General features: G+C 35.0%; 1 protein-coding gene across 2 annotated transcripts; it reads left to right on the top strand.

Moving 5' to 3' along the window:
- The first annotated feature begins 1,131 nt into the window (after positions 1–1,131).
- Positions 1,132–11,116, top strand: LOC120631171 (serine/threonine-protein kinase VRK1). Of its 2 annotated transcripts, XM_039900634.1 has the most exons (10): positions 1,133–1,169; positions 1,285–1,534; positions 4,789–4,858; positions 5,619–5,815; positions 7,152–7,368; positions 8,584–8,757; positions 9,068–9,279; positions 9,884–10,082; positions 10,498–10,682; positions 10,760–11,116. In XM_039900634.1, exons 2-10 carry the CDS (start codon positions 1,310–1,312, stop codon positions 11,021–11,023), a joined length of 1,743 nt encoding a protein of 580 aa, XP_039756568.1. In that variant the 5' UTR covers positions 1,133–1,169; positions 1,285–1,309; the 3' UTR covers positions 11,024–11,116. The 2 variants fall into 2 exon arrangements, with proteins under 2 accessions (XP_039756567.1, XP_039756568.1); XM_039900633.1 differs by having other exon boundaries at positions 1,132–1,534.
- The last annotated feature ends 6,840 nt before the right edge of the window (positions 11,117–17,956 follow it).

The raw sequence follows: 17,956 nt of genomic DNA, 5'->3' as shown, positions 1-17,956 counted from the left end.
TGATTATGTTTAAGGCTAGTGAAATTGTAAATTAATTGTAAATGAAAATATACTTTAGTGGAAATGTTATTATAAAACTATTATAATTGATGCAAAATTTTATTAAAGTTCTGTCGTTATTTTCCTGAGTTTCATTTACTTACTATTCTTTACTGCATGTACCTAGCAATAACAAGAAGTTTTAAAGTAGGTTATAAGGGATTGCTAAACATAGTGAAAATTACTCCATTCATTTCCGAGATGAAGATTAAAGTGTCTATCGATGCACATAGGAATAGGCGTTGGTCAAAATATTTTCGTCAGTTGTAAACAATACAACTCAACACACTTCCGAGAACTGCCTGTCAAAATATACCAACTGGTAAATCCAGTGATCAGCGCGTTCAAACAAACAAATTATTGAAATAATTATATATTATTATCATTGAACGCTTAATAAGTGACTGATAGACCTACATGAATAAAGAATTTTTGAATTTGAATTTGATATACATAAGCAGATTGGTAGGGCTTAGGTGTGAGCTACTACCGGGGTCCACAGGTGGCGAATAGTGGAAAAGCCGTAAGATATTACGGTTAGCTGCTTCGGTAGTCCCCGACCACACACCGGCGGGGTTAGAGGGTGTAGCTGACAGCCCTTAGGAAAGGTTCCTCAATAAAATACTACAAAGACCCAATGAAAACCCTGTGGCATGGCGAGTCAATGCCGCCAGTAAATAAGCATTATATTCCTTCCTCCAACTGTGGGCAGCTGCGCAGGTGGTAGACTGAGTGAGTGGGAGCTAGGTAAGCCTGTACAGTCACAAGTCATATTGTTGTTGTATGAATCCCAGATTCAGAAGGCAGCAAGCAGCGATGTGGAAGGCCACGGAAAACCACCACATTATCATTCCCAGGAAAAATCAAGCAGATATGGATAGATATACGTAGAAAGAATAAGGATTTATAATATTATTTCAAACTGCAGTCAGCATCATTTCCTCTTGTAATTCTTTCATCGTACATAAAAAAACTAGAATCCAAATATGTACAGGCCAGTAAAAGTCAATTGTAATTTGTCATGTTCTTCTGTCTGTGGTTGTGCTTGCCCTTGTCAGTTGTCATATTATGTCAAAATGTCTATGGGCAAACTTACAGTCAACAACTAACAAGACGCTGCGAATTTTAACGTAAAATTACTTTGTTTAATTATTTCCTATAAATTCGTAAAAATATAACTGTTAAAATCAGTTGCAATTAGTTTTAATTTACGCATTACATTAGTACTTAATGTTTTCTATATAGTAGCAAACTAACGTCTCGGTACATCATGAGCGGCAGGGTGAAAAAGGCCGCGGCGCCAAAGAAGAAAGCCAATGGCTACAAAATGCCTGCTCCCATACCACTTGGAGAGGTTTTAACAGATACAATTTTCAAGAAGAAGTGGCGCATAGGACCTTCTATAGGCGTCGGCGGCTTTGGTGAAATATACTCGGCGTGCGATCACAATAGTTCGCCTAAAAAGGGAGGGAGTTACCCATATGTGATAAAAATTGTGAGTATACAATATTTCTTAACACCAAAGCAACACGAAAAGTTTAGAAATTTGAAGCAAATGTGGGACCATTGATCTATGACGCTGAGTTTCTATGTTATTGAGTTAATACTCGTTTAATATTATTGTTTCAACGAATATTACAAAATATACGCATAATGTAGTATAATTCTATCCACATATTATCTTTAATTCCATTATAGACCACTTTTAGAGACCCTGAATCCAACAATGTGTAATATATTGGTCCATACTCCATACCCAGTATTTAAAAAAAACTTATTAGTAAGTATTTGGCCATATTTGGTCATGTTCCTAATGCATTGTTAGTTAAGTTTAAACTGCATTGGTTTGAGCATTTTAATACATAAAGGTAAATCAAAGGTAAAGCAATGTTTAAAAATTTTTTTCAAGACTTACTAGAAATATGTAAGATAACTAGCGGACCCCAGCGCCATCTGTCGGGCTGATTTGTGAATCTAAACCATCCAGGGTTCCACCCAAACGCATACCAAAAAATTCATTCAAATCGGTCCAGCCATTTAAGACTGGAGTTCAGTGACATACACACGCACACAAGAAATATATATATGAATATAAAGATAAACATAATTCATATCTATATATCCAAAATGCATACAAACAGCAAGGAAAAAAATAAACTAAAAACAAATTAAAAATTTATAACAACAGATAATAATTTATAGGAACAGATTATACTTCCTACACAGAATTTCAAAAAAACCTCTGAAAATTGAGATCATTTTATAAACCTCTGTTCTTTAAAATATGAGATTCCATATTTTTAAAAAATCACAATAAATCACAAGCAACATCTACAAGTACTATAAAAAACGCTATCATAATTTACTCTTTACTAGATAGCATGTCATTGGTCTTGTATGCATCTGCATCTGTCTTGCTAACCTTAGCAACCTGGGGTTTACCTATTACGTTCCTGGAAAAGCACAAGTGACAACAAACCCCTGTTTAGGTTGCTATACAGACCTAGATTCCTAAAAGAAATGAAGAAATAAATAGCAGAAAAATAAGTCTACGCAACACCTGACGCAGAAATATAATGTGGCCTAGGATATAAGTGTTAATGTAAGGTCACTTGTATAATATAGAGATTATATTTATATTAATATAATTTATAATATTAATAGTGTGCAAATTGTGCTATTTATCGTCTGTGATACTTACAACGTACTTACCTACTAATCAAAGCTTTGTTAGTCTAATAACACTTTAGTAGGAAGTACTTATGTTTTATCAATAGCACAAATGCACTAATAGCAGTAATGTGGATTGGTTGATATTTGACTACTGGTTGATATATTAACATTAACTGCCTTTTTAAATACTAGCTGATACACATGGTTCCACCCGTCTTAGTTACTAATAGTTGTAACATAAAGTTATTATTTGCCATGCAGGTAACATACAGGCTTACTACATAGACACATTGCATACAATCAAATAATATACCGTAAAGGAAAAGGCTAATCTACTTAAAATTGTTTTATGAATGTGTTTTTGTAAGGATTAATGTTTCATGTCCAAAAATAGCAACTAAAAATCGCTTTTCCATTTTTTTTAAATCTTTTTTGTGACATTTTTTTATTTAATCGACTAATGTTCAATATTTCTGCATAACTTAGTATTTCTTTATGACTTGCAATTTAGTCAGTTCTTATGGATAAAACAGATTGCGAATGTTTTTTTCTTCTGACTTTATTCACAAATAACATTATTTCAGGCTTAAATCTTAAAGTGAATGTTAATGGTACACATGCAAATCTTTTTATTACATTTCATTACTTAATGAAATACAAATAATATTTATGGAACTCAAGTTGCTCAGACATTGATACTGGTAATGTATTCCATTCAATGATACTGTATACGGATGGTACCATATTAGTGTTTAAGAGGATAGTTAGCTAAGTTTATGCTTACTTCAAGTTTCTTTGAACTATTTTACTCATTGTAAATGCTATGCTTTGGTTGTAGCTCTGTTCTCCCTGAATAGGGCCCCATACAATATTTTTTTTTTTAATTGAATTGAATGAAACATTAGTTTTTATGAGCCTGAGCTTGAATTATTGTGTTACCATTTTGCTTGAAAGGACTACACTAATAATAAGTGCTATATCGCATTACACAACAACTAGGGCAGCAGCAGTGTGTTTTCATGCATGCATAAAAGCAATGCCTACCCTAAGGTTTTACAACTCATATTGAAGAGCGGTATAGTTAGATAAGCGAGGTCATTATTACGAAATAGCTGTTTTATAATCCTTTCAAAGTCTTCTGCATTTTTTTTTCAAGCATCCCGTAGTAACAATTTCTTTGGGAGTTGGCAGGCATTCAATTCAGGTATTATAAAATTTGTAAGTTTTTGTCAAAAAAAATCGGTTGTAGTCTTTAAAAAGAACTTAACTTTCATTTATTTGGGACAGAAAACAATCACATATTATAACAATAACTCTTAAATCTAAACAAAAAAATGGGGTTAATATATATAATAATATTGTAAGAAGCAAAAGGCGATACGACGCAGACATAAGTAACACTTACTATGACAGTTTCACTTGTAATAATTACATTTTCATTTCAGTTTAGCTTTCTTTTAGTAAAAAAGTGGCGAAAGTTGGTCCAGTACTTTTGAAGCCTATTTGATACAAACAAACAAAGAAATCTTTCCTCTTTATAACATATTAGTATATAGGTAATATATTAATACGTGAAATTTCGCACAGTTATACTTTATGTAGAGGAGTGCAGAATGCTAATATATTTTTTATTCATAATAAATAAAAAAAAAAGTCGTATTTATTTAATGCAATCAATTAAAAAATATTACACACACTACCGCTTATTTGACACACACAGTCTCTGTTTAAATCATTTTTTGTATCATAATTTGTTTGAAAAAAATAGGCAAATTGTCATCAGTGTCAGTGTGTAATGTTGCCAGAAAAACCTATGTCCTTATTTTGTGGGTGAAAATAAATCTTGTATATTTTGAATATTGTGTGCAGTAATGTTCTGCTGTACATAACTGCACACAATATTCATGTTCTGCTGTACATAACTGCACACAATATTCAATAACTTCTTTCACAAGCAGAAGAAGAAGAAGATTCTTCTTCTGTTTATACCTATCCTGGTCCAACACCCTGTGTTCACAGCACAGGGTGTGCTGGGAAATCATGCAGCTGAAAATAATGAAGATTCCTTGTCCATAGGAGCCACACGAGAATGGACCGCTTTTTGTGGAGGTGCACTTCTATATTAGGAACTCTAACAGAGCTGATAGTAAGTAACTTGTAACTCATTATATCAAAGTGACAAGGGGCATCCCCGAACCTTTTTTTTTATTCCTATACAAGCCCTTTGCTGCGAACTCTCTTGGTTGTTAGTGATGATGCAGTAGCTGGCTAACCCGCTTTGGGTATGGAACCTCTATAAGTTTACGCGGCATCGTACCGGATTCCTTAATTCATCATATTAACTCATTACCGGCCCACTACAGGGCACGGGTCTCCTCCCACAATTAGAAGGGGTTAAAGCCGTAGTCCACCATCCCATTACGGATTGGTGGACTCCAAACGCCTTTGAGAAAATTATAGAGAACTCACAGGCGTGCAGGTTCCCTCACGATGTTTAACTTCACCATTGAAGCAAGTGTTATTTTTGACTGTTTAAAATGCTTAATTAATTACTTGTAAATCACTTGCTAAATTCGTATTTGTGCCACTGGAGATGAAGGAGCTTTTTTTCAGGCCCACTATTTTTAAATATTTTTCAATAATCTTTATTTATTCGGGCTGTCCTGGAACACGACCCCCTGTGTCCTGCTATTTGAGGCGTAGGTGCCTTTCATTAGTTTGACGGCCAATTCCGACTGCTTTCTGAGTCCAAGGCCGTGGGTTCGGTTCCCACAACTGCTTAATGTTTGTGTGATGACCATGAATGTTTCTCACTGGCTGTGTATTTATCTGTTTCGGGCTAACCTGCTAGGACTATCGCGGTTGTATTAAACCGATATGATTAGCACCGTTCCTTTATGTTTCAGTGGAAAAGTTTATGAAAGACAGGAAGCTGTCCACACTCGGCATGCCACTGTTCTACGGGCACGGCTCACACGAGTACAAAGGGGAAAAGTACAGATACCTGGTGCTGGAGCGCTACGGACAGAACATATGGAGCTTGTTCGTACAGAACGGACGGACTATCCCTGTGCACACAGTGTTCCTGTTGGGACTGCAAATGGTGAGTAAAGTCTGTTCAATTTCATAGTGTCGGTACACCGGCAGATGAATTAGGCATTTTACATTTATGTTGCTTATGTGTTTTTCTATTTTATTCTTGCGGTATTATAATTGATACGAATGTAAATAGTGAAGACAAGTTAAAGGAAAATTTGAATGAAAAATATGAGTATGTGTTGAGATGTATAGAGTGTTGGGTTGATTATGTCCGGTACCTATTTATGATTAAGGATTCAACGTCATTACGTACTCAATCTATACTAAAGTATCGATACCTAGTGTAGTGTTTGTATCTATTAAATAGATACACGTACGATAGAATAGTTACTATCACCGTCAAACTAGTCACTATCAGCAAATAATCACAATATGTATTTGATTAAATTAGGAAAAAAGATAAGAAAAACATTTATTTTTACGATTTTTTTTAAATTATTTTATGCATTAAACATTGTTTGACGTATGTGTCTATAGTTTTTAATATACTTTTAAGTAGTAAACTTTGACGTACGTATTTATCAAATGACAAATGAAAGAAATAACCAGTCTTTTCTTCTAATATCACACAAAATATCTAGTAATAAAACAGTTCTTTTTTTGTTGTTTATTATTTATTGTGATTAGGTAAACACAAAACGGGTAATAACTAAAAGTAGATCTAAATACAAGTAATAACAAGTTTTGTTACACATAGTAGAGTTCTACATAATGTTCTCAAAGGTATGTGGTGTCCACCAGTCAGCACTGGGCCAGCGTGGAGGACTACGGCATTAACACCTTCTCATTGTAAATAAATAAATAAATAAATATACTGCGACAATACACACATCGCCATCTAGCCCCAAAGTAAGCGTAGCTTGTGTTATGGGTACTAAGATGACTGATGAATATTTTTATGAATAATATACATAAATAATAGCAATATACATATAAACACCCAGACACTGACAAACATTCATGCTCATCACACAAACATTTTCCAGTAGTGGGAATCGAACCCACGGCCTTGGACTCAGAAAGCAGGGTCGCTGCAAACTGCGCCAATCGGACGTCATAGTAATGGGATAGTAATGGGATGATATGATGATGATGATTATTTATCAATTAAATAAAACTACATCTGCTCATGAGGTGTTACAAATTAATGAACAAAATATAGCAATTAGAAATTACAGATTAACTAACAAAAAATAGCAAACAAACGAAAGAATTGTTCAGTTCAAAACAAGTCATTATTCGAATAAAACGTTTTTATGCTCGAGTGAAATCTCGTTATACTCGTGTGATCTCGCCCTTTTCCGATATCGATCACTAAACATTCCCTAATCGCCCCGCAGCTGTACGTGCTGGAGTACGTGCACGGGCGCGGCTACGTGCACGCGGACATCAAGGGCGCCAACATCCTGCTGGGCCTCAAAAAGGGCACGGAGCAGCAGGCCTACTTAGTGGACTTCGGCCTCGCCTCGCGCCTCAACGACAAGGAGTTCAAGCCCGAACCCAAGAGCGCGCACAATGGCACCATCGAGTACACCAGCCGGGATGCACATTTAGGAGGTGACTTTTTTTTCTCGAAATCAAAAATTCTTTATCCATGTAGACCTTTCGCGGGCACTTGTGAAGCTTTCATAAATATATGTTTACATAATTTTCACGATGACTATTTTGAAAAAGTGCCCAAAATTGTTCTGAAGTAGGTATCCACACAAAAAATACCTAAATTCCATGTTATATTTAAAAAAAATAATTCTCGCGAACATTGGATAGAAGCAGGCGTTACTTTGCGGAATTCCATGATATCTTAATTTGCGGAATAGCACTCCGCGAAAAGCAGGAGAATCTGTATAGTGTAATTTATAATTTCTAACAATCCTTATACTCCACACGAAACAGATGACAATGTAGGGTACATTGTTATGTACGCACGTTTCGCGCCGAAACCAGAGCATTTTAAAGAGATGTCGACTTAAAATGAATAATTGCTAAATAAAGTAAAAATTCCCGCGAAAACGCTCTTCGGGTGTCATGGCAAATTAGAGTAGTAAGTTGAGAATATATGTCTGAACAACATTCTGAGGTCAAACGTTCGAAATTCTTCAAAAAAGCGCCGCTTTATGTGTCTTTAGTTATACCCACGCCCTTTTGACCGGCGGGGTGATTACGTATTTCAAGACAGGCTTTCGACAGACATAAACCTTGCAAGCTTTGCTGCCAAACGTCACTTTTGTATTTACAATATAAACACAAAAATGAAATTTGCAGCCTGTTGTAAGATACGTAATCATCCTGCGGAACATAGCATTGCAACAATGCAGTCTAGCGTCAGAAATTAAATGAAATTTATTCGCTGAACATGAGCTTTCATAGGATATTATTATAAAAAAAACATTCCTTCACATTCTACTAGTAAGCATGCGAAATTTTAAGTGCACGACCAGAACAATAATTCATTATATGTGCAAAATTTTGTTGAGCAAGCATTGAAAAGTAATTAAATTATACAGGTATTGTATAATTTAAAACGTTGTATTGATATTCGGATATTGTAAAGAACCATTTTGTACACAACAAATTCGCCAGATTTTTCTTAAACAAACGCCTAAATTGAATTGTTACACTTGCATCTAATTTATTGTAGATTTTAACGTACATAGTCAAAAGGGGGATTTTGCGGTTTGTCTTTATAAGCATGGCGAGCTCTGTCACCAAAACCTCTACCTCTACTTAAAATGGCTTACATGTCTCCACCCATAATGTGTGGTCCCCTCCCAGTGCCAACGATGCGCGGAGACCTGGAGATCCTGGCCTACAACATGCTGCAGTGGCTCGTGAGCGAGCTGCCCTGGGAGAAGAGCATGAGCCAGCCCAAGGCGGTGCAGGACATGAAAGAGGCGTTCATGAAGAACGTGCGGAAGGAGATCACCAAACTGTCCAGCAGTGTGCCCGGTGAGTAAGCCCGTGGGATTCTTTAGCTACTTAACGACGGCCAAGGCAATGCCCAAGTGAGTAACGCCATTCCCCAATCGATTTTTATTAGGCAACTCATATAACCTAACTTGTCTATGGTTCTTGTCACCAAGTGTGTTTTGTGTTTGTATTATCTTGACGTCTCTCTACTTGACGTTTCAAAAGTGCAAACAAAACTTCAATAGAAAATAAATCATGTTCACCACACAAACATTTTCAAGTTGTGGGAGTCTAACCTACAGCCTTGGACTCAAAAATTTCTTAACATTGTCTTTTTACTTTTTTGCAGAAGCCCTCATAAAATTTTTCGAGTACATAAACACTCTGAAACCCAAGGACAGTATAAACTACACGAAATGCAAACAAATATTGGAAGGCTATCTGAAATCACAAGGAGTGCCGACCAACAGCAAGCTGGAGTTCACGAACAGTAAGCGGAAGGCAAACAAATCGGTGAACGAAAACGTGGACGACAGTTGTACCGATAAAACCAATGGAAAGGTAAATAACCGACCTTCACAGTAATTAGTTTTATTGTAAAAGTAACCTATAAATGAAAATTTAAATCAATAAATATACTACGACAATACACACATCGCCATCTAGCCCCAAAGTAAGCGTAGCTTGTGTTATGGGTACTAAGTGGACTGATAAATAATTTAATGAATAATATACATAAACACTTATAAAATAATTAATGTTTATCACACAAACATTTTCCAGTTGGAATCGAACCCACGGCCTTGGACTCAGAAAGCAGGGTTGCTGCACTGCGCCAATAGGCCGTTTATATAAAAGAAAAGCGGGGATGGGATAGCTCAGTGGGAATGACGCACCTCTAACATTCAAAACTTATTTGAGTTTTAAGCAATTGAAATATCACTTGCTTTAACGGTGAAGCAAAACATCGTGAGGACACCTGCATACCTGAGAGTTCTACATAAAGTTCTCAAAGGTATGTGAAGTCCACCAATCCACACTGGGCCAGCATGGTGGACTACGGCCTTAACCCATTTCATTGTGTGAGAAAACCTGTGCCCAGAAATGGCCCAGTAATGTGTTGATATGATGATGACGTTGCTAATATAACAGTATTGCCAAACAGGTACTCAAAAAGAATTCAACCAAAGAAAATGCCGCTGTCAAAGAGACGAGGCGAGGCAGGAAGCCGAGGACGGTGGTCGCGGACGAGAACAGCGAGAACGAGGAGCCGGCGGCGAAGCACCCGGACACCCCCGCCAAGAAAGGCAGGAAACCGAAGGCTGTAGTTACACAACAGAGCAGTGAGGAAGAACAAAGCACAGGTCAGACCTATTTTGCCATCGTACCTCTACAGGTTAGCCCTGTAATCTCTCCACCACGGCTAGCATGGGCAGGAGATAATTATATCCCCGGGGAAAGAATAAAATTAATCTTCTCCCACAGCTTTATCAGATCCAAGAGCCAGTGCTCTGGGGATCTGATTGGCGCACAAGTGGAAATAATATCCAAATAATTATTTCTTATCCTGTATGTTATACGTTTAATAAAGTGTTTCTTCTTTTTTTTGAGTATGTGCAGAATCTTTGTATGTGTAGGTAATCGTGAGGGTACAATAAAGTCTAACTTAGTAAGTAATTCCGGGCTAGACTTCAGACTTTATTTTAAATGCTTTATTTATAAGCAATCGTAATAAGCTCATTGAAATGTTGTATTTCGTAACAATTTTTTTTATCTCAGGCAAAGGAGACATTGTCCGAAAAGTTCCAGTAAGAGCCTCAAAAAGGAAATCATCCGAACCGACGGTGCTTGTTAAAGTTAAAAAGACAAAAATGGCGCCGAAAGCGACGCCCCCGGTCAAAAAGAATCACGCTAATACGGCCACGCAGACTTCTGCTGAGAAATTGAAACGAAGCCCAAGACAGGTTTGTACTTAGAGACGAAAAAATTCTGTGTTTTATGTTATTAAGATGTAAGCTAAATGTGACAACTGGTATTTCAGGTATCATTTGACAGTCCGATCAGTGAAATCATAGGTGAAGAGACAAAGAACGGCAAAAATAAATCGGCGAATTCCAGTGCCGACATCTTCGAGGACTCTTTCGTGATCGAGGATAAGAAGGTGAAGCCAAAGAGGAAACTGTTGTCGAAGCAGGAAGTGACGGTCAAGAGGGTAGTTAGCAAAAAAGTGACCACCGCCAAAGCGAAAGCCAAATCATGGAAGGATTCTTCAGCCATTATCAATGGACGGTCGCCACCTAAATAGTGAACTGTGCCATATTTTTTATGCTACAATCAGACGGACAATATATATCGCCAATAATATCGTGATACGGTAACAATATATTTTTATTATTCTCCTAAAGTAATTTTTTTCTTACCTGTCTTATAATATAAACAATCTTTTCTTTACTGTTTAACTTAATAAATGAATATACTTTTATTTGCACACCACTTTATTGTATCATTTTATTGCACATAAAAAAAAAAAAGAAAAGTATAACAAAACTTTTTATGGGTTTTTAAATGATTAAAAAAATAATAAAAACACAAATAAAAACGCATAAAGGAAATCTCTTTTTATTTACTTTATAACACTTGTTTACTTTTAAATCACACTTTACAAAAAAAATGAAAAGTTTGTTATGTTATAGGACAAGTTAAAAGTTAAAAAAATGGCGCAAACAGGGTTAAATTATAATACAGAGAGCTCTCGGCCTGTAGTTTTTTACATTAATACTGACAACTTTTGCTATAGGACTTTCGAAAATCAATACTTTACATAAATACTCTGTTAATACTCTGTTAATACTCTGTTTCTGTTGTGTTCTTTTTTATGTTACTACTCTGTAATGTAACATCGGCAACAGCTCGCGAACCACGACGGTATTGTGCGGTCACATACCCGAATAAGCGACGTTGTCGAATCGCATGTATTTGTATTCGTTTTCACAGTGTAATGTCACTTAACAAAAACAACATGTTTTTTACGACATAAATTACACTGAATTTTGAAAAGACTCATAACAAAAGTTGTTATTTTTTATTTTAAGAACTACAAGTCCAACTGGAAGGCTTTCTGGAATTTTTATTTAACCCTGTATAGTGAAATATCGCTCGCTGATCAATCACCTTCAGTAGTATAATAGAGCATTATACTACATAGAGTTCCTAGAGCATAGTTTATGCTCTAGGAACTAGGGTAAGTCTATCTTAGTCTGTTTTTATAGTTTCGGATACGAATATTTACATTTAGGTAATAGTTTAGGTAAATAAGTAGGTATATATCTTTCAGATACAGCCCTAATGTCACGTGCAAAAATAAATCATATGACTCCTGTCACATTAGGTACTCGTCGCGTAGCGTAGGTACTATGCGCGTGTCGGTCTTTTAGCTTCAATAAGATAAAGCTTCAATAAAATAACCATAAGTAATTACTTAGAATGTTTTGAATACTTTTGTATGGAAAAATCAATATGCCTCTTGATTGAATATTTTACAGAGTGATTCCTTATGAAATATACTTATGCATCCTTCAACATTATTTCTTCATTCGGCTACACGTTGTATATTGCTGTCTTTTTAGTATTTAACTCGACTTCCACGAATATTTCAAGACCTAAATTAGCCAAATCGCTCCATAACTTTTAAAGTTTTAGTGACACTAAAGGACAGGGTTTTTTATATATATCGATGGATTAGTCAATCATTAATTTCAAACTAATAAAGATACTTTCAAATATAACATTAATCTAGGTGGGTTTTAATTACAAAGAAACAATACCGTTTTTGAAATTGCGTAGGATTCGTTTCTTCAGGATTTTTTATTGACTGTATCACGAATATTGCGATCTTTACTGAACGTCTGAACCTGACCATAAATACTTTAAATGTTAACAATAAAAGACCTCTAATAAACAAACGCTTCTTAAAGTAAATCTAGTGATGGGTCTTTGCCACTACATCAATCAGTTTCACTGGACAATAATCTTCTGTGGAACTGTTGCAGTAGCCATTAATGATTATTACGTACGTGCCGACTTTCCATATGTTATGAGCGCTCGATAGCGTTCTCCTATTTTAAGTTATCTCGTTATCCTATTTTAAATCTAAACTTAAAACAAGGCATATTTTTCAATGGTGTTTTATAGTTTTAAGACTGCATTAGATAACTCCTCTCTGCTCTAAATAGTTGTGTCAACTCAACAAGTGATTCTACGTGTCACTGCAGAAGCCTTTACGCTCTTAGTTGGACAGGAAAGGAGGACAATTGTCCAATATGTCAGGCTCGGCATTTTATCCACACAGCAAATTAATATAATATTTAAAGTAGGCTAAGACTTTAAGAAGCGTTTCAGTATTTTCCAAAGACTAAAGGAAAAAGATGGACAGAAAGCAAAGCTCCAAATAAGTAACAGCATAGATAAGTTCTAAATTACTCTAATTAATATCAAACATTAAATGAGAGGAAGTCCGACATCGAATAAGAAGATTTTGTACACACATCCAACGAAGTAACTGATTCGTAAAGCTGGAACTTTACCATTGTGAAGTGCATACAGCTAATAGGAAGTCGTTGTTACTGTTTTATAAGTAACATGTCACGCAAGAAAAAATATGTTTTACGTTCCGTCTATGTGCTTGGCTAATAAAAGGTTGGTTTTTTGGAAACTCATTGCCATTTCTTAAGAGTTAATAAAAGTAGAACAAAATCGAACATGAAACGAATAATACTAATAATATAGCTGAAGAGTTTGGTTTTTAAACCGAACTCAGCGAAAGGGTATTTAACATCTTGCTACTATACTTAGGAATCGGGTAATGACCGGCCTATTCTAATAATTAAAATAATTTTCTTATCAGGAGTTTCACACAGAAAAACAGAAATATAACAATAATGCTTATAATAAATACTAATGGGTTCTTATTATTATTCTTCCGTCTATCTTTTTCCTTTAATCTGTACAATTCCACATGCCATAATCAATGTTACCCACCAAATAAAATATTGTGATCTATCTACACTCCAAACCGTACAATTATTATTCATAGAGTTTCGGAAATAAATCGGCTGTTTCAAATGAAAACCTGGTATGTGGCAATTGTGTAAATAATCTTAAATTTTTTACTTGCTAAATCAGTGTAACACACCTATAATTTTGTACTTAAACGTATTTATATCGTGTCAAGGTTTTAGACACATTTTATCTTTACTTCACTTGCCAGTTTTTCCTTTGGCGCAGTCGTAAGGTAAAGAACCTAAATCCCATGGAGGATTATTGCTGATCAGCAGCAAATTATGTGTATATTTAATTAATTAATTGTACTTATTGCATTTTTAAATCGGTAAGTATCTTTCTGTATTTATGGTTTACGTCAACTTTTTTTAACAAATATAAAATTTTCTTTTTTTCAGTTTTTCTTCTAATGTCAGAACCTTTTTTATTGACTTAAAACTAATAATAATTATGTATTCAATTATAGTTCTGTATGTAAGCTGTCTGTGTTGCTCTCGTAAATAAACATTCTATTATATTCCATTCATAAAGTCAAAGTTATAGTTATTTTTAGCGGATAAGTTTTTGAAACGGGGCGGAAGACCTAAGATGATTTTTTATACTTGTTAATCGATACTTACTTTTACGGCAACTTAGAACAGCTCCTTGATTACATGTCGTTTTAATTTGAAGCCTTTTGAATCACAGGAAATCGCGTCGCGTTTGGAAAGTGCGTCTCCGCACTTAAACTACCTAAGGTTATGTTAAAAGTTATATGATTGTATTGTTCAGTATTGCATTATTCTTGTTAGTTTCGTTTATCGACTAAAAGTAAAGTTTAAGTAATCCGCGCACCATATTGCAGTAAAATGGACGAATGTTATTTTTTTGAGGCAGGTAGGTATCTAAGTAAGTACTCAGTCTACGCAGGTAAGATACCTACTTCTTATCGGATCCGTCAAAACGAATAAAGGACAAAAAAACACTGACCTCTATTACTATGGTTTATATCAGATTGTCCCTTGTCGGCCGGAGAGAAAACAAAATATGGTGGTTTCCTCTTCTACGTTTGCATTTTATTTGTGTGATAATGGTGCGAATTCTCTTGTGTATAAATATTTAACCTAATCTAAATTGACAGCTGTCAATTACGCAATTATGCACGGGAAACGTGATGAATAGGAGAGCACTACTTTTACACCTGTTGATTTAGTTTACGTTAGAGATTTATTTTCGAAGGTTTTCGATGTGCGGGATCTTTCGTGATGATTCTAAGTGAGACTAGCGGATTGCTACAGAACTTTTGCAGTGGGTACATTACCCATAAATTTAGCTTTACTTTGTGTTTTCGTCGGTGTACGCCCATCTAGTTTTGAACAAGTGCTTGCTTTAAAAGAGCTCCCATCGTCATCATCTATGCTGGTAGTTTTAAAGGAGAATCTATCGTTTAAGGTTTATTTAAAGAACTAGACTCATTTTTTTCACGACTAAACTTGTCTTTTAATCCCAGAGACTAAAACCATAGTAAAATTTAAATACATTTACTTTTGAATCGATAGCCATAACTTTTTGAGCAGAACTCAGTCAATTATACTGATATCGAAATTATTCGATGGAAAAAATGGTGCCCTAACGTATAAATCCACATATATAGTATTTCTAACATAATGACTTTAATCAGAGTATTTTTTCGCAACATAAGTATTTTAAGTCCTTTAAAATTTACGACTGGGTCTTATTAAATGAACGCAATCCTACAGCCGGCCTCAACTACCTAAGATTTCGCAGGCTCAAGAATGGGTTAAAACCAGTCGGGCACACACCGGCCAATACACTGAATGATTTGTTAGTTATTATGAATAACATTCACGTTAGTTAACTGTTAATATGTATTGCATTTCAATTGAATCGTTTTTAAAATGAAGTGTGAATTTGCTCATGTTGATTTCAATGTTGTATTATTCTGTAAAATAAATGTATTTTAAAATGTTGTTTCTCTTAATTAGATATCTACCTCGCCAAATAAACACGTGCACACGTGCATTAGGTTATTTACCAGGGTACGCATACAGCGCGAAGATAGCATAAAATGGCAGACATCCTCCAAATAAGAGTTATTGATCAATTTTAGGTTAGACAGTGCTTATTCGCATGTATGGAATGCACTGATACGATGGTTATGCTAATACTATCTGAAGACAAGGACATCGAGATTTTTCTCCCGGAGAAAGTATATCAACAATTTTATCTCTTCCAACAGCTTAATCAACTGCGCATCCAAGCATTGGCGCACGTAAAATTTAAACGTGTTATAATAAACGGTGTTAAACTTCTCCTTTTCGCTGTCGCCTTGCTTTGGCAGGTGGACATTTAAATGTTATCCCTTGTCAGGGGACATAATTTGTGTTCCCTGCTTATTTCCCAAATAACATTTTTATTTATTTATTTCCAACTTACGACTAGTTTACAGGAATCTCCTCATGCACTAGCGTAGATACTGATGCCTACCTACACACTAAACTTTATCAGAGAAGCAAATGCACCACAAAGCAACCTTTGTGAGTTCAGTCAGAGTACAACAAAACATATCCGTTCTCTCAGCTATGTCGTTTAGGGTGCGAATCGCGCGTGCTAAAAAAATATAGATAATGGAAGGGCCAGGTATTCACTTATTCACTATAATACCCACAATGTTCAGGATGGCACTTGGATCTTTCATTAATTAACAGTATTATTGAAGCTAAATACCTAGTTTCTCATATTAAAGTATTCATTTTATAAAAGACATCATTAAAGCCCACCAACCTGCTTTAGAGCAGTGTTGTGGGTCGGTACTCTATAAACCTGACTTCCCAAGGAGTGAAATAAAACAACTAGACTGACTCTAATACTGTATATTAGGCTTCTCTATAATTCATATTACTTGTTACCTTCAAATGACTCTACTACCAGTTCGGAATGCTGTCTTCGGCAGAGAAGACCACTGGCAAGAAACTCTACCGTTGCTCTTTTATTCAATCAATTAAAACAACTTATAAACACAATTACAACATTGTCATATGTAATAACGCTAGGCCCTTTGATACAAGACATATAAGACAGGTCGAACATAACTACTATTATCACTTATAACATCAGGACTTTTGGAACAAGTTGTTTGTATAGAGCAACCTCTGCTACATAAACTGTCGGTATAAAGTTATGCTAGGGCTCCATATATGATACCTAAATAAACCAAAAGATGATATATACTTATCTGATGCAACATCAAGTACAACCATAGTAAGTACCAACAACTTTTAACAACTTATCTCAACACCATCACCAGTATATACGACTCTTGTTTTGCCACAACAATATTTCGTTAAGTATGTCGTTTCCATTATAAATCATATATTCCCAATTTGTAACGTTCTATCCACAATACTTTACTTAATCTTCTATTCTCCATTCATTAATTTTAAATCCGTCCTCACTTTTCTTTGCCGCCAATCTAACTTGTCAAACCCGCGTCCCCCGCCATAGATCCTATACTTTTATTTGACAGTCTACTAAAGTCCATTATTCTATTTTCAATACATTGTCAATGAGTATACAAACTATTATTTGTTGATATATTTAATATAATCATCGGGTTTATCATAGATAAAGTGCTGTAATTCCTTATTTCCTAACACGGCCATTCTGACAAGTACTTCGTTCTCGAAGTACATAGGGTTATTCTTTTTTAGGTATATGTTTTGTATCATAAGTCCTTAGGTACATAGAATATCCTAACAAGTACATAATCTTATGTACACCTCTATAACGTTAGTTTAAATGGTATATAAGCACAAATATCATCAAATCAGTTACATTCTGTATACACTTTTATCAATAAACTGTAAACAATATTCTATCAAAAGATAGGCATAATCAAAACATTTTATACAAAAGTGAAAGAGACCAAAAAAAAAAAATTTCATTAAAATTCCACACCGTTTTACATATTACAACAATATAATACTTCTAATAAAGTAAAATGATTAATTTTCAACAATGTAAATCAAAAATACTCATTTTCATTTATCTTGTACATTTTAACATGTACAATCACAATCCAAATATTTCCATCTCAATATAAATCTCAAACAATTTATCCTTTTGCCTCTAGTCCAACTTTATCAAAATATCCACACAGGTAATTGTATTTCCCATAAAT

This window comes from Pararge aegeria, chromosome 17 (genome assembly GCF_905163445.1).
Source record: "Pararge aegeria chromosome 17, ilParAegt1.1, whole genome shotgun sequence".
Classification (NCBI taxonomy): domain Eukaryota; kingdom Metazoa; phylum Arthropoda; class Insecta; order Lepidoptera; family Nymphalidae; genus Pararge; species Pararge aegeria.
The sequence above is the reverse complement of the archived record's forward strand: the minus strand, read 5'-3'. Positions and strand labels throughout refer to the sequence as shown.

Coding starts and splice junctions, on each gene's coding strand:
- LOC120631171 (XM_039900633.1), top strand. CDS start 1,310: ATGAGCGGCAGGGTGAAAAAGGCCGCGGCGCCAAAGAAGAAAGCCAAT. Junction 4,859..5,618: donor GAACTCTAACAGAGCTGATA/GTAAGTAACTTG, acceptor TTTATGTTTCAG/TGGAAAAGTTTATGAAAGAC. Junction 8,758..9,067: donor ACTGTCCAGCAGTGTGCCCG/GTGAGTAAGCCC, acceptor ACTTTTTTGCAG/AAGCCCTCATAAAATTTTTC.